Source organism: Raphanus sativus, chromosome 4 (genome assembly GCF_000801105.2).
Source record: "Raphanus sativus cultivar WK10039 chromosome 4, ASM80110v3, whole genome shotgun sequence".
NCBI lineage: Eukaryota > Viridiplantae > Streptophyta > Magnoliopsida > Brassicales > Brassicaceae > Raphanus > Raphanus sativus.
This window is the reverse complement of record NC_079514.1, coordinates 38,138,641-38,164,343: the sequence shown is the minus strand read 5'-3', so window position 1 is coordinate 38,164,343 and position 25,703 is coordinate 38,138,641. Positions and strand designations below refer to the sequence as shown.

General features: G+C 33.7%; 5 protein-coding genes and 1 long non-coding RNA gene across 6 annotated transcripts; 3 read left to right on the top strand and 3 right to left on the bottom strand.

Moving 5' to 3' along the window:
• Positions 1-1,123, bottom strand: LOC130510593 (probable polyamine transporter At3g19553). The gene is made up of 2 exons (XM_057007050.1): positions 860-1,123; positions 1-652 (listed from the first exon to the last, which is right to left on the bottom strand). The coding sequence occupies exon 2, from the start codon at positions 626-628 to the stop codon at positions 146-148; it is 483 nt and encodes a 160-aa protein (XP_056863030.1). The 5' UTR covers positions 629-652; positions 860-1,123; the 3' UTR covers positions 1-145.
• Positions 1,124-2,500: 1,377 nt separating this feature from the next.
• LOC108853329 (uncharacterized) lies at positions 2,501-3,478 on the bottom strand. Its single transcript, XR_001949713.2, has 3 exons — positions 3,162-3,478; positions 2,958-3,068; positions 2,501-2,873 (listed from the first exon to the last, which is right to left on the bottom strand). It is a non-coding gene; the product is annotated as an uncharacterized LOC108853329 (long non-coding RNA).
• Positions 3,479-9,721: 6,243 nt separating this feature from the next.
• LOC108849240 (zinc finger CCCH domain-containing protein 26) lies at positions 9,722-12,549 on the top strand. The gene is made up of 7 exons (XM_018622781.2): positions 9,722-10,163; positions 10,402-10,562; positions 10,641-10,697; positions 11,013-11,129; positions 11,212-11,472; positions 11,633-11,812; positions 11,907-12,549. Exons 1-7 carry the CDS (start codon positions 10,100-10,102, stop codon positions 12,321-12,323), a joined length of 1,257 nt encoding a protein of 418 aa, XP_018478283.1. The 5' UTR covers positions 9,722-10,099; the 3' UTR covers positions 12,324-12,549.
• A 1,139-nt stretch (positions 12,550-13,688) lies between these two features.
• Positions 13,689-13,990, top strand: LOC108853091 (protein RALF-like 17). The gene has a single exon (XM_018626551.2). The coding sequence runs from the start codon at positions 13,740-13,742 to the stop codon at positions 13,968-13,970; it is 231 nt and encodes a 76-aa protein (XP_018482053.2). The 5' UTR covers positions 13,689-13,739; the 3' UTR covers positions 13,971-13,990.
• An 857-nt stretch (positions 13,991-14,847) lies between these two features.
• LOC108848257 (beta-glucosidase 33) lies at positions 14,848-18,250 on the bottom strand. The gene is made up of 13 exons (XM_018621578.2): positions 17,911-18,250; positions 17,749-17,818; positions 17,605-17,663; positions 17,432-17,507; positions 17,214-17,291; positions 17,030-17,117; positions 16,689-16,944; positions 16,459-16,580; positions 16,168-16,385; positions 16,021-16,049; positions 15,666-15,768; positions 15,475-15,583; positions 14,848-15,318 (listed from the first exon to the last, which is right to left on the bottom strand). The coding sequence occupies exons 1-13, from the start codon at positions 18,199-18,201 to the stop codon at positions 15,024-15,026; spliced, it is 1,794 nt and encodes a 597-aa protein (XP_018477080.1). The 5' UTR covers positions 18,202-18,250; the 3' UTR covers positions 14,848-15,023.
• Positions 18,251-19,855: 1,605 nt separating this feature from the next.
• LOC108855097 (beta-galactosidase 9) lies at positions 19,856-25,654 on the top strand. Its single transcript, XM_018628811.2, has 19 exons — positions 19,856-20,111; positions 20,205-20,300; positions 20,393-20,505; positions 20,592-20,658; positions 20,735-20,827; positions 20,978-21,121; positions 21,489-21,577; positions 21,709-21,814; positions 22,171-22,258; positions 22,382-22,503; positions 22,740-22,916; positions 23,196-23,428; positions 23,623-23,738; positions 23,943-24,040; positions 24,121-24,231; positions 24,359-24,469; positions 24,559-24,767; positions 24,831-25,179; positions 25,270-25,654. The coding sequence occupies exons 1-19, from the start codon at positions 19,893-19,895 to the stop codon at positions 25,417-25,419; spliced, it is 2,691 nt and encodes an 896-aa protein (XP_018484313.1). The 5' UTR covers positions 19,856-19,892; the 3' UTR covers positions 25,420-25,654.
• The last annotated feature ends 49 nt before the right edge of the window (positions 25,655-25,703 follow it).

Genomic DNA, 25,703 nt, shown 5'->3' with positions numbered 1-25,703 from the left:
TAAGGAAAAAGGTAACTTATGAGTGTTAATGAGGACCCTTCTAAACACAACAGTTTATTTCAGTTTCATGTTTCAAAAACACATTCACTGCATATACATAGCAGATAATGATTATGATGTACACATTTACATAATCAAACTGTAATCATAGACACCTTACTGTGCTACAAACTATACAACTCCCATCGTCTCCATGTTCTTCATCCACCTGAGACTCAGATGGAACTTCTAAAACTGGTCTTGTCTCCTCTGGGATGAATCTCGCCCATCGTTTCTCCTTCACAAGTGCCAAGAACGGGTGCAAGCAGAACCCGAGAACAATGATCACACCGCTGATTAAAAACGTCTTAGCGGTGGCTAAAACCATCACAAGGATAAGAAGCAAAGAAGGAGGCAGGCAGAGCTCTGCTGTGACTATAGCTTCGGGTATGCTCCAGATGAGAGGGAAGATGAGGAAGCCGAGAACGGCTAGGAGAGGACCGCCGCCTGATTTGACAGAGTCCTCCACACCAAAAGGGCCACCGGAGACTTCGTAGAAGATGAGGAATACGAGAGGCAAGAGTGTTAGCTTTGAACTTGGTTTCGTCTCTGCGATGTTTTCATCGTTTGCGATTATCTCTTCACCCATCAAACAAGAGAGAGATAGAGAGTCCTGTGGGAGACAAACAAATAAAGATTGAAACTTTGGAGAGCTTCTTCTATAATTTTAATCTGGATTAAGGAATCAAACAGAGCTCAACGATCAAGCTCGAGACACAAGTTGACAACTTTATTTAAACCCAATAAGAACAGATTACAATTCCCAATTTGGGTGCTACAAAAGAAGCAACTTTCCATCGAAATACATATGAAAGCTTACCTTTGATGTACGGATCGAACAACGACCAAGGGAGAGAGATTGAAGTAAGTGCAGACTCTTAAGCTTACAATCTTGATCAACCACAAGGGTCGAGAAGCGGAGAACCAGAGAGAAGAAGAAACGAGAATGACGACTTTTTTATTCTTCACGAAACACAAACTCGCCAAGCTAGACGCCACGTCGATACGGACTCGAGTCCGTAAACCCCTTATTTAAGGATTGGTCCTTACCATTCCTTCTTTTTTTAATAATTTCTCACACGTGTTAACATATGTTAACGAGCTAAGGACTCGTCGTGAAACGCCGTTGCGGCTGGTCTAATGAACTTAAATTACTATACTACAACATCTTTATTGACGTCCTGATCGATCGTACTTCGCGTGTTTCAATTAAACAATTATATACATTCAAGAAATTATCAACTGATATAGATAGAACTTAGAAGTATACGTAGTTAAGTTATACATAAGCAGAGCATGGATAATTAGATCTATTGAACTACAACATTTAAAAACGATAAGCCAATTAGAGAATATCAATGGGAAAAACTGTGGTCTAAAATAATAGGATTTTTGTGTTTCAAAAAAAAAAAAGGATTTGATGGATATGGTTGCTTAAAGGGAAGTAACACATTACACATTCATGTGTCCCCCTCGTTGTGAAAAAGTCGTTGTTTCCTATCAAACGAGGTTTTGACTTCTTAGTTACAACGTACAAATTAATACAGTCATGGACTTAGAGAACTAGAAAAGCTTAGCAAAATGTTTTTACCAAGCCACCTATAATTATAGTGACTAGGATGAGCAGATGTAACGTATTTTATGATTTAACAAGAAAAAACTAAAGCGTCTTGGCCATGGGATTCAAACTTCCGAAAGCATGCATGTTCATAGACTTCACGCCATTTCAGACTTCAGAGTAGTTACGTATCAAAATGTAAAAGGATTTACTATTACAATACTAACATGGCCGTTTAATGAGAACGTGTACACACTACAATACCACTTTTATAAGTTAAGTTAGAGTAATTAAGTATTATATAACACCTTTGTAACCTCCTGATTTTTGATATGTGGAAATGTTTAGAAAAAACTGATTTGATTATCTATATCACCAAAATGCGTTTATTTTTTTCGACACATATTTATTTATAACTCTAGAGTTAAACATGTTTGAATGATGTAATAGTAAAAAGATATGTGATCTGTCGGAAAATAATTTGCTATAAAGTATGAGTGGAACTAAAGCACGAAAAAAAATCATATAGTAACTATAAAGTCAATAGACATGGATTTGGAGTTTTCGAAAAATATACTGTCCGCCAGACGAATGAATAGACGTGGATTGCCAACCTTATCCACAAATTAAGTCTTTAATTATCATGGATTCCCTAAACGATCTTGCTACATGCACACATATTAATGACTAATCATTGCATAGGTTTGAACGCTTTGCAGGTTAGTCAAGGTTTTTGAATCCAAATGATAACAGCGGAATAACTACGGTGTGATCATGGAATAACTACGGTGTGATCATAGTAATAACAAAATAACAAAAATATATAGATATATATATATATATATATAAATATATGTAAGAAGATTTGTTACTATTAATTGTTTATAAACATTTGAAGCGCCTATATCATCTGTCACAACATTTTGATTATACCCATAAACTAGATTAAGGAACCCGTATAATACAAACAAGCTTCACAAATGAAGAACCCTGATTTGGATAAATTAATCTCTCTATAACTTGCTATTAAACTACAACTAAACTAAATGGTGAATTTTTTTGATTCAAGAAGGTTTAGAAATCTTTTGAAAATATTTATTTACAATCAAGCACCGAGTACCAGAACTTTGATGGTTCCTTGGCTATTAGCAGTCAACATCGTGGTACTATCACTCTTCCAGCAAACAGCACTTATAAAGTAAGAACCAGCTTCCTCCTCTGCATCGTCCATGTCTGGTGTTCCAAATCTGTGCGATGTCACAGGTCTCGTGATCTCCTGCAACGATATTACACATCTGAGATTCAATATTGTGTAAACTATAACTGTAAAAGTAAAGCAGAGGCTTTCAAATTTATGAACCTTGTGATATACATATACTTCGTTTGTCTCGCTTCCGCATGCGAGATACTCGCTATTCACTGTTAGACCCACAAAGTTCTTCTCGTTAGTGTGTCCTCTAAATGTCCGAACCTGGAAAGGGAAAAAAAAACGCAAAGTAATTAAAGACTGAACAACGTAGCCAAGACTTGTTTCTTTGTATGCAATCTCGAGAAGTAATCTTACTGGCAAGTTGTCCTTGACGTCCCATAAGCGTAGTGTGCTATCTGTAGAAGCTGAAGCGAGCTCGTCGTTGGACAAAAATTCACATACGAAACCGCTTTCTTGTGTCCACTGAAGACGTGAAGTGGTTGGTTTATGTTTCTTAAATCGTAATAGTGGATGTGATGATCAGCTGATCCCACTTGCAATAAGTCAACAGGCTTATTAGTCTAACTCTCTCTATTGAATTAACGAATGTGTGATCCTGTAGCTCAAACATGAATAAGAAATCAATGTGAGATGAAAAGTTGGCGGAGTCATGAGAGTATATATACCGCAATGAAGTTGCTTGAGCCAGATTGAAAATCTGCAAGACCGTTGCTGTAGCCTAAAAATATAATATGTAAAAATATTCTGTATATACAATGTTCAGCTTTAAAAGAAAACCCAAGAAATTGAAAACGTTGAATAAAAAAAGATATTGAAAGGAAAAAGGCGTGGTTGTGGCTTTCTGATCTCGAGACCGATAAAATGGGCTTTTAACCTGAACTAACTGGGTTTTTAACCTGAATTAAATGGGCTAAAAACGAAGTCCAGTACGTAAACCTCCAGTCTCTAAAGAAGATGTGCCACATGATATAGAGATCTCGGAAGGAAAGAAGGCGTGGTTTGTATATTGTACAGCTGAAGCTTGGAAAGAACGAGGATATTTTATCTTGCAGTTGTAGGTTCAACTTTAACAACAATGTAATCTGTCTGCCAAGGATAGATACAGATAATTTTTACTCTTGTTATGGTTTATTCCTCGACTAGTCCTTTTCCTTTTTATGCTTTGTGGACACGAAGATTGTACACCCGACAATATACAGTTTGCTCATGCAGGGATCATGCCATAAAAATACTAATTTTCTTAGGTCTAAAGCTTAACTAAACCATGCCCTGACCTCTTTAAGTTAAGATTATTAACCATAAAATCTGACTAATGGTTTGCCAACCTTAATTGAGATATTATGTAAAATTGAATCAGTGACAAAACTAAAAAGAAACTGTTGAAATGAGAAAATGATTAAGAAGATGAAATTCAAGTTCAAATGAAGCAAATGCAAGCTTTTAAGCATTAGAGTAACTCTCGATAAACCAACGACGAAGACATTTATATATTTTATTATTTTACCACACTAAAATGGTTTACATCTTTAACTTAGTATAAATTTCAACGTTAGACCCAAAACAACATTTTAGAGTTTCGTTGGTTAATTTGACTCTTTATTTTATTGGGAGCATACCTGAAAACTGAGGAAAACTCTTGACGTTAAAGTCTATCAAACGGTCAAACCTGTCGGTCTCAAAACCCACGTGCAAGTATGAAGTGGACGTAACCACAGAAACAATCACCACCTTTCAGAACTGCTTACGTGGCACTATATTGACGGGTCAGTATCATTTGCTCTTACGCTATTCCCAATACCACCACCTCCTCTTCTTCTCCTTCACCCCACATGTGGATCCTACTGGCTCTGCTAAAACTGCAATGCAGAAGATTTCTTGTGCTTGAATCAATCTTTTATTTTTACCATCTTGCCCCCTCTTTAACTTTGTTTTCTTCTATTGTACGAGTCAAAGGCTTAGCTTGGTCCCAAAGGCTGTGTATATTCTGTGTTTTTTGTCCCTCGTATATATAATTATCAAAAGCCAGTTTGACTATACTTATTTCTACTTTTTGTTCATTTTTTCTGCATTTCTAAATTGTGTACCGTACAGTTAAACTTGAGTGGTAATACAAAACAACAAAACAAACATTTGATTGTTGAGGAGAAAATAAATAATCATCATCCGTAGACATTAGAGTGCTTTAAGACAATAATCCTCATGTAATCTCTGAACCTATAGTCTACACTTGTTCTATGTCTATTTTTAAAATGATGGAATACAGCAGAAAGGCCGCTTGGTAGATTCGTGCCTAACTGCATTAAATGTTAATTATTGTTATTTATTTATTAACCCAATGTTTACCTAGTTGTCACCCTTAATATAAAATATTTTGGAAAAGATTTAATGTTTCAAAACTAATGGATATATTAAAAATAATTTAATTTTATTAAAAATTTGTAAACTAATACTTCCTCCGTTTAAAAATAATACATGTTTTAAAAAATTTACACTTTTTAATAAAACATATTAAACTTAGTAATAAATACATAGTTTTCTGTAAATTTATATTTCCTATATTTTTAAACCAATAAAATTTTACAAAATGCAATAGGTTTTAAACTTCACAATTTTTCATTATTAATTGACATAAATTACACTAAAATTATAAAAATGTATCTTTTTGAAACAATTTTTTATCTAAAATATGCATCTTTTGAAATGGAGGAAGTAGTATTTTACTGCATTATTTATGTTTGGTTATCCTATTTTAAATTTATACTCCCTCCGTTTTATATTAAGTATCATTCTAGACTTTAAAATTTATTTCATTATAAGTATCGTTTTATCTTCTGAATGCATATATTAAATAATTTTCCAACTTTTACATTTATTTTCAGCTCATTAATTAAAAAATGATATATCAATATGGGTAAAACAGAAAATTTAATATTTTCTGAATTTGTGCGTAAAAATCTTAAACGATACTTATTATGAAACAAATGAAGTACTACTAATAATATTACTCTCTCCGTTTCAATATAAATGTCGTTTCAGGATTTTGCACGTGAATTAAGAAAATTATAAAACTTATTGTTTTACCCCTATTTAATGTAATTTTTGTTTGGTTTCTATTAATTAATGAATTAAATATAAGGGTCAAAATGAAAATTTTGTGTAAAATAAGTATTGAAAATGTAAAGCGACATTTATAATGAAACAAGAATTAAAATCTAAAACAGACACTTAATATGAAACGGAAAGAATATCTTTTAAAATGTGCATTTTCTTAATTTTTGTGCTTTATACAAATATCTTATACTATATAACAAAATAAGTATTGAAGAGACTTATCTCAAAAATAATATGAATATATATAAATAAAATTGATTGTACACTTGTACTACTACTATTTTAAACATTTTAACATATGTTAGAGTATCTTCGCTCATTTCTTTAATTTTCTTTTTAAAATAGAATAGTTATATAATAGAACTGAGTTATAATCCAATGATATTCTATTTTAAAGTAAATAATAGAATAAAAATAAAAAATAAATTCCCTTTTATAGTATAAAAAATAGAGTAAGCTTTGAATTTTTTTACTCTGAACTTTAAAATGAAAAATAAACTAAGGTTGGAGATATTTCTAGAAGTCAGAACTTTAGTTATCGGTGGTTGTGCTCTTTCGAATACGATCATACAATCGAATTGTCGTCCAGTCTACCTATATGTGATTGAAATAAGTCAATAACGTAGTTTTACATGTATGATGTAGATATTAATTACAACTACTATATAAGTAAATTGACGCAAACAAGTTAAAACAAAGAAAAAGGTTAAAATAGAAAAACAAAATAAAATTTAAATGTATTTATAAAAAATGTGGCATGAACTATTGAGTTGCAATCATAATCTTAGTTAAAACTATTTTCTTAATCAAATCTGAATAAATGCATAGATTAAAGGTTCAAATTAAACAAAAACTTAAATTATACTTTAAATTTATGATTTATTATTTTTAAAAAACTTTAAAAATATTATAACTATATATCATAGTTTTACCTTTTTATTAAATTAAAAACTATGTAAATCACTCTTTCTTTTTTTCCCTACTCCATAGTCCATACTAAGATGACAAAAACACTCATCATGTCATTTTCTTTTTCATTTTTTGGGTTATTCCAAATTTTTGAGCTATAAACTGTTGTAATATGTGTTCAAACAAATGTCGTAATAGTTTTTATAGGTCGGCTTGTCACAAGTGTAATACCATCTCTCGTGAAAGTAAAATCAAACTAATATTCTTCAACAATATTTCAGATGAAAAAATAGTTTTACAGTAAATAAAAACTTTATAATTTAAAATGTACATTAGTCTTTAATTAAGAACTATAACATTTATTTTGACAATAAATATTTTTTAAAGATGTATAAATTCATTTACATCCAGAGCTTGTTAACACAAAATTTTATCCATTTAGAGTTATATTTTGACAATAAATATTTTCTGAGGATGATTTTCTCTAGTGGTAAAATCTTAAATATAACTTTAAAAGAATTTTTATTTGTATTATAGTCCTTGTATTGATCAAATATTAATAAATATTACAAGACTTTTATAAATAAAAATACTTTGATGACTAAAAACATATGTTAAAAAGTATTAAAAACAGTTTTAACATCATATTATAATAAATAAAATTATAAACATTAATTAAACCATAAATTTTAATTAAAATATAAAATTAATTAATATAAATTTTAATGTTTTAATACAGATCAACTAATGATTTTTAAAATAATATATTTAATTATTTATTAATTCTATCTAAATAAATAATATATTTGAGGTTTTACGGTCAATTTTTTTATATTTAAAATTTCATATTTTTCAGTCCCTACAGTTATGTATCTTTTAAATAACTACCTCAATTTTTAGAATTAGTCATTATAATTTATATTTCACAAATATTTACATATAAAATGTTAGATTTTAAGCTTCGAATCTACTTATAACTAATAAATTAATTAATTTATTATTTCAAAATTCATTAATTGATCTTGTATTAGATTATCAAAAAATATTTAAATTGAATAATCTGATATTTTACTTACAATTTATGTGTTTTACAATTCTCATTTATTGTAGTATAATGCTAATACTATTTATATTACATTTTAAAATGTGTTTTCTTATTTTAAATTTTAATTTTTTTAACTTTAATCAATTTTAAGAAATATAGTGTAAACAAATTTATTTTAAACTTAAATTTAATGTTTTACGATTGGAGAACACTACACTCAAAATTCAAACTTAAAATTCATCGGACTAAAAATGAGGCTAGTTTGGGAGATACTCTAAAGTAGATAAAACTTTAAATAGAGATTTTATATGTATTACATTGAAAATTTTAAGATCTAACAAAAGGATATATTTCTTACATATGGATAAAGTGAATATATTGCTTAAATTTGAAATTTTCATGGTAATAATAAAAAATCTAGTCATACTGTTATCATCTATTACTAGATCTTGACCCGTGCGACCGCACGGGTAATTATTTTCTGTTTTTAGTTTTTTTGTTTTAAATGATAAGTATGAAAATACACAATATGGTTAGTATGCTATTAAATATGATACGTTACTTATAAAATCTGTAAGAATAAATAATTGTTAGACTTTTAACAAATTTGTGACATATAAAATTAAGATTATAATTTGTAAGAAAATGAAATGTAATATAATATATATTTGATCTAACTGCTAATTCATTATAAATGGGCTTACATGTTCAATAATTTTCAGATTGGATTTTGACAATTAGTTTTCATAATTACTGTAGACTAATGAGAAAATCAATGGAAAATATTTTTTTGAAATAAATAAAGTGATTCAGTTTCTATATCTTGTAGTAGAGATGGGTGTTCGGATATTCATTCGGATTTGATTAAGGTCTCTTTGGGTTTTAGATTTTTTGGGTGAAATGTTTTAGCCTCATTCGGTATTTATAATTTCGGTTCATGTTCTGGTTCGGATAACTCATTTGAATTGTTTAAAAAAATTAAAATTCTTAAAATATAAAAGTAAAAATTTATATAACAAATAAATTTGAATAATATATGGCAAAAACTTAAACTTAACATAAAAATTGTTATGGTTCGAATATTAAAAGATAGTGATCTCCTACCATATCATATGCGATTTTTATTATCATTAAATATGATAAATTTAGAATTAGGAAATGTATTTATTAAACTGAAAAGACAGCATTAATAAAATTATAAATAATTTCGAAATTGATTTAATAGAGAAAGAAAATTAAATTTTATATTAGGACAACACATTAACTCAACTGAAAAATACAACATTAAAATATGTAACTTAATTTATATTAGTACAACACATTAACTTAACTGGAAAAGACAAGCATTAAATTAGGTAGTTTAATTTAATTCTCAGTGGTATTTAGGCGTAAATACTGTGCAACTTGTAGGGTTAATCCATATGTGTACTTCTGTTTTAATAAAGTAGATAACAAAAAATCCAATATTTAAGATTACTAATTTCATAAAATACATTTTATTTAATGTTAGAGAAAATTTCAGTATTACTCCACAAGGCTGAGATCCGATGGCTCCGGTCGGACCACGACACCAAAATATAAATCACTTGCAAAAGAATTGATGAAGCTATAGGTGTCCGTGACAAAAAAAAAAAAAGCTATAGGTGTAATATTGTCACTTCTTGGGACCGGTAGAATTTGTAAATCCGTACAAGAGAGGGAAAATCTCATTACTCCGCACTCTTATTTATTTATTTAAATCTTTTTTTATTTTTCCTGTCTTTATTTTCTTCTTTTCACATTGAAGCGCATTAACATCGGGAAAGAGAAAAAACCAAAAAAAAAACAAGATCCGAAAAATACCCACGAAAATCTCAGATTCTAAGAAAAAAAGGAAAATGCAAAAGGGAGAGAATAAGAGAATATTTGGGCAAAGATTTTTTCTTTTTTAGATTTGTTCAAACAATAAAATTCTATCTTTGGGAAAGAACCAAACAAAAGTTAATATTTTTTAAGATTTCAACATTTTCTTCTTCTTTTATCATTTGTTGTGAAAAAAAAAAACAAATCTATTTCCTTATATAATATTCACAGATTTATTTTTATCTTCTCTTTGTTATTAGTAGGTGTTGATCATTGTGATCATCGTCTCTTCTTCTTCTTCTTCTTCGCATACTCATAAATACCCTTCTCAGAAGATAAGAGACCAGAACAAGAGTCTTTCGTGTCTGTCCTGTAATAACGAGCCATGTCTGAAACTCAGCAGGTTCAAAACTCTACTGAGTCAATCCCATCTTCCGACAAAACTGAAGGTACTCTCTCTCTTTTCTTTTCTTTTTTTTTATTACATCATGGATCAATACGTCGAAAAGTTCGGATCTTTAGAGTTATCTTGTCTGATCACTGATTCTGATCACGATCTCACGTCGCGGGAGATTGTTCTCTGATGATAATGTATTCAAAGTTCAGATTTTGATTGGTCTGTTCACGTTTGATTGGTGCTGTTTTAAGTTTTATGATGTTCATATCTCGTGTTCTCTCTTGGTTTAGATACCTTGACGAAGGTGAAAGTTAATGAAGAGAACAAGGATGAACCAAGTCTGTATCCTGATCGTCCAGGTGAGCGAGATTGCCACTACTTTCTGAGGACTGGCAAGTGTGGCTATGGAAGCAGCTGCCGTTACAATCATCCTGTTTCTCATGTGCCAGAGGTGTGCGAGATATACTTTTTTGTGGCAGACTCTTCTTGTCTGCACATTATCTCTTAACACTTTGTAATGTCTTTGCAGGCTGTGTTTTATCACAGAGAGGACCTGCCTGAGAGGATTGGTCAGCCAGACTGTGAGGTACACTTCTTACGTTTTGCTTATCATTTTTGTATTCTTGTGTTGGTCTGAATAGTATTTATTTTCTTTTGGTCTGAATAGTTTGAGTATCTGGTTCTGTCTCTTTGAGTGAATGCAGCATGTAGGGTTAGCAATAGTCCTTGAAACTTGCTTTTTGAGTCTTTAATGGCATTTATGGTGCAGATCCATATATTGTCTGTGCGTCTTTCCTTATTTCGAATGTGTTTTTAATAGTATTAGATTTTGTTTTATTTACTCTCTGAAGATGTTTAACAAACCACACATTACTCTTCTATATACAATTTTCTCCTTTAGTATTTTCTGAAGACAGGAGCCTGTAAGTATGGCTCAGCATGTAAATATCACCACCCTAAGGACAGGAATGGTGCTGGACCGGTGCTGTTTAATGCCCTCGGTTATCCTATACGGAAGGTGAGGGTTATTATTACATTTTCATCACCAGTTAGTTGCATGGTTGGTACAAAGAACTTTATATATTTCCTTGTCTCTCCAGGGTGAGAAGTCATGCCCATATTACATGCAGAAAGGGATGTGTAGGTTCGGAGTTGCCTGCAAATTCCATCATCCTCAGACTCAGACTCATAATGTCCAACCTACTAGCTTTCCTTCTGTTGGTATTCCTTATGCTGGTGGCTTGCCGCTCATGTCTTTGCCTCCTGCAACATATGAAGCTATGGCACGTCCTCATGCTCCTCACCCTCAGGCCTATTTGTCCTTAATGGTTGCACCTCCTCAGGGCTGGTCTACTTACATGGTATGTCTTATATATGTTTGGTCATGGCTCCAGTGGAGGCCTTACTCTCTCTTTGTCTTGCTGTGGCTCTGGCCCTTCCCTTTATTTAGAGACCAATGTTCCAAGAGTTTGTCTTAATTTGAAAGATCTTGTGTGTTTTTTTTTTCTTCTTGTGGTGCAGGGTGGATCTAACTCTATTTATGATGTGAAAATTAAGATTGACTCCAGTTCTGAAAGAGCTGAGTGTAGTTTCTTTATGAAAAATGGGACCTGTAAATATGGAGATAACTGCAAATACAGTCATCCAAAAGAAAGGATGTTACCAAATCTCTTTAACCCTGTGGTTCTCCCAGCTAGACCAGTGAGTTCTTTTGTCTCTCTTTGTTTTACTACCAACAAGATCTTTCTGTTTATTTCATCAACATCAATGGAGACAATGCCTTTGTTATGTTCAGGGACAACCAGCATGTGGTAACTTCAAGGCCTATGGATTTTGCAAGTATGGAGCAAGCTGCAAGTTTGATCACCCAGTGCCAGTAAACCCAGGCTTGACCATGCCTTCTCTGCCTACTGCTTATGCCCCACCTGTTTCAACTCAAGTGAGGATCACACCACCGCCAGGCCGCTCTGATTCAACTACTGTCTCCAATGGTGATGAACCTGCTGCAAAGAATAAGAGCTCGGACACTGAGAAACAAGACCGTGGACCGGACAAGTCAGAAGTGCAGGACTCATCACAGCTAAGCCACTCTGATTCAGCTGCCTTGTCCAATGAGGCTGAGAATCCAAGTTCAGAGGCTAAGAAAGAGGACGATGATCCTTCACCAGCTGACACCTCAGGAAAGCAGGGCTCATCTGATAATGATGCATGATCATTATTATGAGTTTCTAACAATCTCTGAAGATCTTTTTTTTTGCCCTTTTTATGATTTTTTTGAAAGAAGGGCTTGGATATTTTCTATCTTTTTCTTTTGGATTTTTAAGACAGTCATGGCTGAAACAAAATAGGAATTGAACATTCTTTTTTTTTAATTGGTTGATAAAGTTTGGCTTTCAATTAGCCAGTTTCAGATGCTCAATTAACCAGTTTTTCATCTATTTGTATAGCTGTCAACTGGGCAGTCTGCATCAATTTGTCGATGTCCTGATGAACATTTCTTATTTGTGAACAAATAGTATCATGTTCATTAAGAACATTTTTTATTTGTGAACAATATGCTCACAATTCAGTGCTGTTAGTAAATAAAAGATTCAAAGCATTACAACATGAAGGGATGCTGGAGCTGGTGGAAAAGAAAACTTGCCTATTAGTGAAACACCAGAGATCGTGAAGACAAAATCTTGGGACCGTAAGGAGGTGAAATGATGGAGGAAGATGAATTCTCACTTGAAGAAGTCATGGGAGGTGATGATGTTAATGTTGGTACCAAGAATGAGTTGTAAAGAATCCAAGGTTTGACCTGATTCCACTACTTTTGGATTGTGAACCGTACTGTTTCTCACTCTATATATTTCCCAAAAAAGAAAGTAAGATGAGAGCATTTTCGAGAGACATGTACAAACCGCAAGAATAATTTCCCAACATGTCTGGATTTAGATGTAGACATATAATCAGTGATCTCTGGTGGAGTATTAACTTTTTAGTGGGTTTGTGACTTCCTCATCAAAGCATATAATAACTATTCAACAAAATGATGATTTAACGTGGATGTAAGATACTCTATCTATTTCATAAAACTACATATTTTAGAAACTTTTTTTACATTTTCAATGCATGTTTTATTTATTAATTGTAAACTTTAAAAAACTTAATTGTATTTATTGGATTTTTATTGGTTTAAAATTATGGAAAAGATAATCACAAAAAATTATGCATATATAAATAAAATAAAATTCCGGAAAAAATATAAATAAAATTTAATATGTTCTATTAATATGTGTGAAAAATGTAAAGTATGTAACGTTTTGAAACCCTTAACCACTTAATTGTACATTAAATTAAATGACTTTTATAAAGAACTGTACGTTAAATAATGTAGCTTTAAATGTTTCCAAATTAAAGAAATTCATTTTCTAAATAATTGGTTCATTGAAGAGAAAACAAGTTTAAAATACTGCAACAAATAGTTAGCCTTAAGACCAGCGCAAAGGAAAACTCTATACCAATAATAGTAAATTCCATTTCTTATATAAAGATAATGTAATAGAAAAACATAACAAAAGAACACAAAAGAAAATAACCAAAGCTTTAAAAGCAGTTTTTGATTGACCTATTGTATTATTGATCGATGGCTGCATCTAGAGAATTTATCATATGTTGCCTATTAACACTTCTCTTGTGCACTTTCTTCATGAGAATCGAGTCTGGTGCTGCTGACATCACCAGAAAAGGATGTGGCGGAGGCGACGGCAGTCTCGGGGACGATAATGAGCGGTGTGTGGAGGCGGTCAAAGAACATGACGACAATGACGTGGATGATGTTTTTAAAGTAATTAACAAGCTGAGGATATATGCTTGATCATGGTTCACCATTTAATTATATTTTAGGTCTTCATAATCATACATTATATTTCTTAAGTTTGTTTCTTTTTTTTCTGGCATTGATTCTTCTGTATTTGTTATAATTTGATTTTATCTTTCTTTTTCCTCCCTTTAATGAGATAAATTATGATCTGAACCATGCGATTCTAGTCATTTTCATTCAACCTTCCATGTTTCAAATCATTCAATATCCCATGATTCTCTAATTTTTTTAGTAGAATGTACGTAGTTTTTCTTTAAACGTTACACATATGCCTGAATGTACCTTGTAGTTTCTTTATGTGGTTATGTTATGTGCCAATGTACAGACTATCCACATGGGATGATTAATACTTCAGGAAATAGATTTGGTTGACTCATGTTCTTTATAAGCGCAAGTAAACTTCTGTCTATGTGGCAGACTAAATCAATGGATTAACACTCCTATGTCCTCATGATTCCAAGGCAAGACTAAGATCAACAAATAAAGTCATACTCCCTCTGTTTCATAATAAATGTCACTCTAAACTCACTTTCTTGTTACACAAAAAGTGTTACTTTACAATTCCAAAGTAAATTATACTAATTTTCAGCTGAAAATAAATTGCAAACTGCATTGATTTTATAAATAATTTTATTTATCTAAAATACTATTGGTCAAAGAGGTATAATTAATTACAATTTACATATATTTCAACAACTTTCTTAATCTGTGTGAAAAATGTCACAACGACACTCTTTAAGAAACGGAGGGAGTAATACTCTATTTCACACAGGTCATCTCACAAGCACTAGATGTTAACTTTGAAAGTTCGTTACTTAATTTATATGTATATTGAGAATAAGAACAAAAATAAGAAACCGTGTGCCGTAGATTAAAAGAAAATTTAGGTAATAGTCTTATTCATTATAGTATGTGCATACAAACACTGATAAACGTAAACACAAAAAAACATACATTAAAAACATAAATAAGACCATCTCAGATCTTATTCTTATTATTTTGCGCATAGTGTATATCGATGATCATGTCATACTTTCACCATATTTTTCACATAACATCGCTCGTGTATCTGATACGCCAGTTGTCACGATCATATATCTCTCTGTCAGACAGCTTGGGAGCATATCCTTTCTCACGATGGCCTTCGAAGTAGCATTTATGGAGAGACTCTTTTGAATCAAGAAACTCGCTTAGCCATTTCCCAGATGACCTCATATATCGTTTCATGTTGTCATCGAAATCGACATGGTACAGCCCAAACCTGATTTTATATCCTTTCTCCCACTCGAAGTTGTCCATTAACGACCATATGAAGTAGCCCTTCAGCCTCACATTGTACATCCTGCGAACCATCCATCAACATAATTTGTATATAATCTTTGATTCGGACAAAATTCAGTTAATTAATTATAAATGTAAGAAAGGGCCAAAGATACGTTGGTGAACTATCGCAATTATAAGAAAATAATGAAGTAAAAGTATTAAGTTAATGGTATACCTGATGGCTTTGCCCATAATTAAGATGTGACTCTTGATGAATTCTTTTCTCCCGTAGTCGTTCAGGGCTTCTTCTACGGTCTTGGTCCCATCATCGAGCTCGTCCATCCCTACCAATTAAATTTACCAAACCATCATATCATCGTACTAATTACAAATTATATATTTGTGTATTAATTGTTAATTGGTTACCATTCTCCATGATGTAAATCTCTGGATCCATGTATTCATCTTTGATATGTCTCATCAAATTCATTAAACCGGCTGGGTATATCACTATACCCATTGCTGTTGACTGCAAATTAAACAATATATATAGGTTGTACGTATCTTATCAATTTTATTGGCTGAAGAATGAAAAAAGAACCATTTGCAGCTGAAATATTCTACTAGCCAAATAAAACAAGTAGATAGAATTTAACATAATTCTTGATAAATTTTGTTCCAGTGAAAATATATACACTATACATTACCTATGTTCTTGTATAATGTATGTTGACATGGGAAAAAAATGCACACATGTTTTAGGAGTTGTTATCCGGAGTACCTTGAGATGTGGTGAATGATTTTGGTCAACTACATAAACCAAGAAGAAGCAAAGATATCATTATTTGAAAAATGAAACTAATGTTAATTATTCAACTATTATATAAGCTAAATAATCATTTCATGTCAAATCGACTAAGGTTGGCACCTGTCCAGTTTACACGCATGTCGGAATGATAAGTAATCTGCGATGAATTAACATTAGTGAGTGGAGTAGAGAAGAATGCTCCATAGTAATTTATTCCAACGTAGTCCAAAGAGCCTCTTATTCTCTTAGATTCTTCTGGTGTAAATGCCTTCACTCGGCTTGTGGTACCTTCTAGCATCTCCTTTGGATACTGTCCAAACACGAGAGGGCGAAGAAACCTGTCCACACGTCGCTCAAAAGGATTAGATATCACATCTTATATAACCAAACATTCTAAAAACAAAAACTCACCAGCCGAGTTGGTACTCGAGGGAACGTCTTGCTGCCTCGACATCTTTACTTGAGTTTGGATCTTTAGGCTCGAACCAGTGAGACACCAACACTATTCCAATTTTCCCTCCTCCCTCTTGGCACTATATATATTTTCAACGTAACGAATAAATAAATTCGAACAATTATATAACATAGAGTTTATGGTTTTTAAGGTTAGGGTTATTCATATGAAAATTTCTAACAACAACCTTTTTACATTTTCGGAATTCTTCAACAGCAGCAACATGAGCAAGGATTTGGTTACGACCAACTCTGTAAGGCTCTTCGGATGAATCTCCTGAGGGGCATTTGATGACTTCAAATGGAGAGCACCGTCCTGGGGCTTTCTTACCTTTTGAATAACCAGCAACACTATATACCGATGGCTCGTTAAACGTTGCCCAGTTCTTAACCTTATCTCCAAATCTATCGAAGCAGAACTTTGCAAACTTCCGGAAATCCTCACTACATTAGAGATTATTCTAATTAATTGATAGCAAGAAGAATGATTTAGAAATCCTGAAGAATTCTTATAGACATATTTACTTACACAATTTGTTCGCTTAGAAAACCTCCGTATTTCATTTCTAGAGCAAGTGGAGATTCCCAGTGAAATAGAGTAATCGCTGGCTGAATGCCTATCAATTAATTATTATTTATTACAAATCATGTTGAAATAATTAGGCGAAACATTCAAGATTATATATGGAATCATAAGTATTAAAATGATTTACCATCATCTGTAAGTGCCTTTATAAGATCCTGGTAGAACTTCACCCCCTCCTCGTTGACACCTTTCTCTACTGATCCATCTGAAAATTAACATATAAACACACATACATGAGTTAAAAAGAAAATATTAAGATTCTTTACTTTTTGCAATATAGATTTTAGATTAGAAAAAATATGGGTTTTGATTGATTAGTTACAAGGACTAGTGTGATGGACTTACAAGGCAAGACTCTGGTCCATGAGATTGAAAATCTGAACCCATTCGTTTTTAACTCCTTCATTAATTTTATATCATCCTATAATACCACATCCCAAGCAATATTTTCAATATATATATAAAAACAAATTTATTTTATTCAAGAAAATCTAAACCCACTGTAAACACTGACATACCTTGTAACGAGTATAGAAGTCGACTCCGACATCTCCATCACTACGTTGTTCAACCTTGTCTGGAAGATACCACATCAACAGTGATATATTTAATTTTTTTCGAATTCACTTTATAGTCATAGAACAAATAAATGTAACTTATACCAGGAAACATGTGTGTAAATTCATCCCATGTTGTCAAGCCTCTCCCTGATCCCTTTTTAGCACCTTCAACCTAAAACCGGAACCGATCGAACATGATAAGATTTTTTATCTATGTTACAATGTATGTGAATACGATGTGTACAATATCAAATGTATATTGACCTGATATGCGGAAACGGATGTTCCAAAAATGAAATCGTCAGGGAAATCACTTTTGTGAACCTCAAACTCGGGTCCAATGATGGTGCCCAAGTCTTCATCATCTAGGTTGACCTGTGGTTCGCCCTCTTCCGGTCCAATCACGATGCCAAGGTCCTCTTCGAACGTAGTGTGAGGGCCAATGACGATACCGAGATCCTCATCACTTGGTTGAGGCCTAGCTTCAGCGTTGAAGCTAAGGGTACTCGTTAGGGCCAAAAACCCTAGGAAAAGAGTGAGGGTAGTAGTAGCCATTATAGATATGAGTGGTGATCTTGTGAATGTTATTAGTGAGTTGTTTTGGTTCTTCTCTACTTCCCAAGGGGTCTTCTATTTATAGAAAGGAACCGACAACTGATGTATTAAGTGAAAGTGGAATTCGTGATTTAACTTCTGTTACACGCATATTTTGTGGGACATATTTGGTTTGGCTATAGGAGAAGTTTTAGTATTATTGTATTCTTTTGTATATAAAAAAGCTTGGCTTTAACGATAAATATTTGAACATATCCAAAACAGAATGTAAATTCCGATCGAATACACACACAAAACCAAACTAAATTATAAAATTTGAATTCAACTAAATTTAACATTTTCTATTTAGAATCAGATTTGATAAAACAAAAATCGAACTACACCAATTCATATCTTGTGGGACTTCTTTAGTTTCTATTCATCATCTGCTACAGTTATTTTAAAAAGAGTTTCTAATATAAGTTTGTCAAAAACAAGCCATTATACGGCACTTTACTCGTTTAACTTTTCTTTTTAGCTCAATGTAACTTTTTCCTTCAAATTTCTTTAGTTTTAAATTTATGAATATATATGTCAAGTGTCATTTTCCAGTACACAGCACGAAATGCATTTTAGTGACTTTTGAAAGATTGTTCACTATTCTAAATTTAATACCTTGCTCAAAACTTTAATATATAATTATTCCAATCTTTTTTTTGGTAGCATACATCTGTCTCATATTCCCTACTCCCCTTTTTGGGCTTTCAACTACGTCTTTTATTCAACACATTTTTAGTCATTAACGTGACAACAGAGAGACTGCATGCGTTTTATTTTTGGAAACCCAACCATACAACGAACGAAGGAAACAACTTTGATGTAGTTTATATTTACCATAACAACTTTTGATATAGTTTTTTTTTTGAATAATCCAAATCTATCGAAAAACGAGACTATTTTTTTTTAAATAGAGATGCAGCCGCACATATAAACTTTCTCAAACGTACAACTTTTGATATAGTTTTACATGAAGAAATCAAGGAACAAAATATTCAAGCTATTTTTTCTCAGTAATGACGAAGATATTTTTCTGAATTTTGATCAAAGAGTATCCGTGTTTTTAAAAAAAGATTATTCTAATACCTTGCCGATACATCCGTCGTTATCTACTTGTTTTTCTTTCTTCACCCCATTTTATGTTACAAGTTTGTGTTAGATATGTCATGCGTGACACGAGCCTACTTATTGCAGTTTGGAATTCTACTCCTTTTAATCCTTCAGTTATGGATGAGAATGTAAATATCGTTTAGTTATGTTCTCTGGGCTGAATTTTATAGACCAGCCCGAATTAAAGTGGTCGTGTTCCTCGTGGAAATGTATCCAAACTAATAATACTGTTGTTACATTTAAGTTGCTTCAAATATTTCGGGATAAAATAGTATCACAGGAACATAAATGATAAATGTATGAGAGTATGTAAACTAAGATTTGATTATATGAGATTAATTTTTTTTCTACTAATAGTATTTGAGATTTTGACCTGTAAACTGGGGTTAATTTGTATTTTATATACTTTCTGGGACATTTTTAGCATTTATAAGAAACACAAGGGTATATCATTAAAAAAATAATGAAAACAAGTGGAACATCGTCTTCTTCTTCCTCTTCATTGGAAGATACATACATAGAAAAAAAAAAATCTGTGGACATTGATGAGTTTCACTTCAATGTCTGAGTCAACACGAAAGGCTCCGCTTCAGTGTCGGATACTACTACCAACGATTATAGCTTTACTCTTGCTTCTCCCGATCGTCTCGGGGAGCTTCTTCGAACCGTTCAATGTGAGCTACGACCACAGGGCTCTAACCATCGCCGGGAAACGGCGCATGTTAGTCTCAGCTGGAGTTCACTACCCTCGCGCCACTCCTCAAGTAAAACTATCTGAGATCGATTGATTGATTACTATTGAAATTTGTGTGATCATTTTTGATTTATAAAATATTTTGAAAATTGGAAATTTTCAGATGTGGCCTGACCTCATCGCGAAGAGCAAAGAAGGGGGTGCTGACGTGGTTCAGACTTATGTGTTTTGGAGTTGCCACGAGCCTGTTAAGGGTCAGGTTTGTTATATCTCTCTCTCTGTGTCTATGAAGTTATTAAAGATGTAAACTTTTTTTTTTAAAGATGGGAACTTTGAAATGTTCTGTTTCAGTATAACTTTGAAGGAAGATACGACCTTGTTGAATTTGTGAAGCTTGTTGGATCAAGTGGTCTATATCTACATCTTCGCATTGGTCCTTACGTTTGTGCTGAGTGGAACTTTGGGTATTGTTTTCTCACAAACCATTTGTAGTCTTTTTTTTTTTTTTGTTCAGCTCTCTTTATTTTTCTTCCTCGTTGGTTCTTGTTAGAGGGTTCCCAGTGTGGTTGCGTGATGTTCCTGGGATTGAGTTTCGAACAGACAATGAGCCTTTCAAGGTACATTTCCCTTTTGTTAGAGTCTGTTTTAGCTTTTGGTTTATAAATCATATATTTCGGTTTGATGTTTTTGCAGAAGGAGATGCAGAGGTTTGTGACGAAGATTGTGGACCTGATGCGAGAAGCAGAGATGTTCTGTTGGCAAGGCGGTCCTGTAATCATGCTGCAGGTCGTGTGAGAATTTTTGTATTTTCTGAACCTTATTTCCAAAGCATTGAGTTTTTTTTTTTCCTTTTTTACTCTTTGCTATAATGGCTATGATGATGCTTATGTTGGTGACATTCTCTCGCATTGAATTTTAGAGGTATATTTGGCACAGATTGAGAATGAATATGGGGATGTTGAGAAATCATATGGGCAGAAGGGAAAGGATTACGTCAAATGGGCTGCTAGTATGGCTCTAGGGCTTGGTGCTGGAGTTCCTTGGGTTATGTGCAAGCAAACAGATGCTCCAGAAAATATTGTAATGTTGCTAACTTGACTTCTTCTTTTTTTTTTTTGCATTAAGATGACTCGCTTTTGTCTTGTAGCTAAGCCTGTCATCAGGCTGATAACTTTATATAGAGCCATTTTACTTGAGTTCCTAAAGTATGGCTGAGATGCTCAGTGTTTACCCACCTGCGGTCATTGATAAGGAGTCTTTAACCTGTTTTGACGCTGATTAACTTTAGAACTTTGAAAGGATTTATCTTTCTGTTAGCAATGAAATGATCACTTGTTTTCGAAAAGAGTCCTTCATATTTCTTAACAAAAAAGGATGCTACATATATGTTATAATTCCCGGTAAGAAGTATTCCTTTTGACGTCTATTAATATCTTCTTTTCTTTAGATTGATGCATGCAATGGATACTATTGTGATGGTTTCAAACCAAATTCGAAGACCAAGCCAGTACTTTGGACAGAGGATTGGGATGGATGGTATGTTTTTCTGTCATGCAGTCTTCTGACAAAGCTTTTATCTCAAGGTCAATGTAACAGTTGGCCTTAATTTGTTTCAGAGAATTTTCCTTATTTGGATTGAATTAGTATGTTAGGTTGAATTTTTGAAGGTACACGAAATGGGGTGGCAGTTTGCCTCACAGACCTGCTGAAGATCTTGCATTTGCAGTCGCAAGATTTTATCAGCGCGGAGGAAGCTTTCAAAATTATTACATGGTACAACTATTACACACTAGATTTCTTTGTATTTCTCCTTTCTTGCCCAAGTTCATGCAGCATCATCTTACTGTTTGATATTTTCTGTGCGGGTGATGGTGAATGATATACAAAACAATGATGATTAGCTCCATAATTTTTTTTCCTTCAGTTGAGAAACTAGATTCTAGTAAGCCATAGTATTTACTTTACATCCCTCCCTTCAAACGCTTAAAGGGCGAGCTATGTTGAAGATAGTTGCGCAACTTGCGTAGATTGTTTTTGCTCAACTTGATTATAGAATGCCTGTGATAAACATTCAATGCTTTTAATCTGTTTGTACTGCATATATCAATTATTCTGTTTTACGGTTGCAGTATTTTGGTGGAACAAACTTTGGTCGAACTTCGGGTGGTCCTTTCTACATTACCAGCTATGATTATGATGCTCCTCTTGATGAATATGGTGGGTACAAGCTAAGACTAGCAGGAAAGCAGATTGCTTTTTTTTTTTGGACAACGAAAGCAGATTGCTAAGGAAATATAGTTACTTGTTTATTTAATGAGATTATGTTTGTCATATACTAAGGTTTGAGGAGCGAGCCAAAGTGGGGGCATCTAAAGGATCTTCATGCTGCCATAAAACTTTGTGAACCTGCCCTTGTTGCGGCAGATGCACCTCAGTATAAAAAACTGGGATCAAATCAGGAGGTGTGCTACTACTTTCAAATGCTTGTTGCGTATAGTTCACTCTTTCTAAGTTATAATAGCTCAATGCTGTTAGATAAGTTCCCTAACGATTTGATTGGTACTCTCCTTTGCTTGTCAAAAGTTTCACTTGGTTACGTTGCCAAGTGCAGTCTTATTTCCATTTATAGATTTGGCTTATGTACTGAACTATATGCTGAAGATTCTGGATTCTTACTTGTAAATAACGCAAACTCTAGGCACACATTTATCATGGAGATGGTGAGACTGGAGGAAAGGTGTGCGCTGCATTTCTCGCAAACATTGATGAGCATAAATCCGCATATGTGAAATTTAATGGCCAATCATATACTTTACCACCTTGGTCAGTTAGTATATTGCCAGACTGTCGACATGTGGCCTACAATACTGCCAAGGTTTGATTTTCAGTTTCGAATGTTCCTTTAGCACATTCAGTGATATCCTTCTTTAATGGGGAATACTGCTAGCTGTGTACGAAATCTTAAAAAAAACAGAGCTGTTTCTGTAAGAACACTTAGAAGGACTAGTTCTGTTTATGTCGTTTTGAATCTGCCCAAATATCTTCTGCTATGAACTTGACATTTCTGTTTCCCTTCAGGTAGTAGTGTCCGGTTTTTTAGTCTTCCAAGGTGGTTCTTGAGATTCTCGTTTTTTTGTTGCCTGTTCTTGAGCAGGTAGGAGCACAAACTTCTGTTAAAACGGTTGAACCTGCTAGGTCTCCTTTAGGTAGTATGTCTATACTGCAAAAAGGCATGAGGGAGGATAATGCTTCTTATATCTCAAAATCATGGATGGCCTTGAAAGAGCCTATTGGCATATGGGGTGAAAACAATTTCACTACCCAAGGATTATTGGAGCATTTGAATGTTACCAAAGACCAGTCTGATTACCTGTGGCATAAAACAAGGTAAGTTATGCGTTGTTATCTATTTCATGATCTAGGTAACAACAATCATTTCAAGAAGCTATTACATAAAAATTTGACTGTTATGCTCTTGGCAGTTCATTATTATGGAGGAGTTTAGTACTGTGAAATCTATAATATTTACTAGTTCTGTCTTTTTAGCTGTAATAGCTTTCCTTATTCTCAACCAAATGTAGAATAAGCGTATCTGAAGATGATATCTCGTTCTGGAAGAAAAATGGAGCTAACCCAACACTGTCAGTTGATAGCATGAGGGATGTATTGCGCGTGTTTGTAAACAAACATCTCTCAGGTAATTTACAACACTTTCTCCTGCTTCGTATGCATATCTGTCATTTTACGATTGGACTGGTTCCGTATTGCGTCTGTGTGCGCTACCGCCTTTGTGTATGGTATCCATACAAGAGGGTTCCGTTGCTTTCATGAAGTGCAAAGTCTTAGGAGTTATTTTCGGTCATGTTCACTAACTTTGTTCTCCTGCTAAATGGAAGTAAAGGCAGTATTGTTGGTCACTGGGTGAAGGCCGTGCAGCCTGTACGTTTTGTACAGGGAAACAATGATTTACTTCTCTTGACTCAAACAGTTGGTTTACAGGTAAAAATTCTACTACTTATTTTCTTTTTTTACTTTTGCTCTTAAAGCTAACTGTGATCATTTTCTACTACATGGCACAGAATTACGGTGCTTTCTTGGAGAAAGATGGAGGAGGTTTCAGAGGCAAAGCGAAGCTTACTGGCTTCAAAAATGGAGATGTAGACCTGTCAAAATCTTCATGGACCTATCAGGTGTAGTTAAAGTGTATATGGTCTAACTAAAACACATGAACTTTGTAGATTCATTTTTCTTTCTCTCGCTTTATTTAAAATCTGAAGATCATTGTGGAAGCATTTGAATGTTTGGGGTTTATTGTAGGTGGGATTGAAGGGTGAGGCTGAAAAAGTATATACCGTTGAACACAGTGAAAAAGCTGAGTGGAGTACCTTGGAGACCGAAGCTTCACCTTCCATCTTTATGTGGTACAAGGTATGTGAAACATGTTGACGTTTTGTTTTCTTATTTTATCTTTTATTTATCATCTTCCTGGTTCCTTTTCTTTGTCCTTATTGAACTAGACATACTTCAACACCCCAGAAGGAACAGATCCTGTCGTTCTAGATCTGGGAAGTATGGGAAAGGGACAAGCTTGGGTCGACGGACACCATATCGGAAGGTACTGGAGTATCATTGCCCAAAAGGATGGATGTGACAGAACTTGTGATTACCGTGGAGCCTACCATTCAGATAAGTGCACAACAAATTGTGGAAAGCCTACACAGACCAGGTAAAAATAACTAAGCAGTGACTATTAAACCTCCATCGTACTGATCTATTTATCATTGCACAGGTACCATGTACCACGTTCTTGGTTGAAGCCTGACAGTAATCTACTAGTGCTCTTCGAAGAAACCGGGGGAAACCCGTTTGAAATCTCGGTTAAGACGGTTACTGCTGGTGTTCTGTGCGGTCAAGTCTCGGAGTCGCATTATCCACCTCTGAGGAAATGGTCCACACCAGGTTTCATGAATGGAACACTGTCGATGAACAGTGTGGCACCAGAGATGCATCTGCGCTGTGAAGAAGGGCATGTAATATCCTCCATCGAGTTTGCTAGCTATGGAACTCCAAGAGGTAGCTGCGAGAGGTTCTCTACCGGGAAATGCCACGCATCCAAATCGTTGTCAATCGTCTCTGAGGTAAATGTTAAGACATACGTAGCTATAAAATTGGTTCGTAGCAACTGTGAAAGATGACTTTAAAAAGTCATTGTTCTCTCTACTCTGCAGGCTTGTAGAGGACGCATCAGCTGCTTCATTGAAGTGTCGAATACTGCGTTTCAGAGTGATCCATGTAGAGGAACTTTAAAGACATTAGCGGTTATGGCACGATGTTCGCCTTCTCAGAACACGAGTTACCTCGGTTTTTCGACAGCGTGAAACTGCTTCAGATTGATGAACAACTGTTTTTTACATGACTATAATATCCTGAAGAAGACCCCAGTTGATCAACTAGTAAGAAGAACATGCCTAAACTGTGACCAATAGAATGTGAACCATGAAACCATCTTGAATGTTTATGCATGTACAGTTTGTTGTTAATGTTGGGCAACACTCGGCAGTTTGTAATGTTTTAAACTCGATTGTCATAAATGCATATATTTATGTTTGTGTATGCGTTACGCATTATATTACTGACAGCACCTTCGTTGCATAGTTCTTTT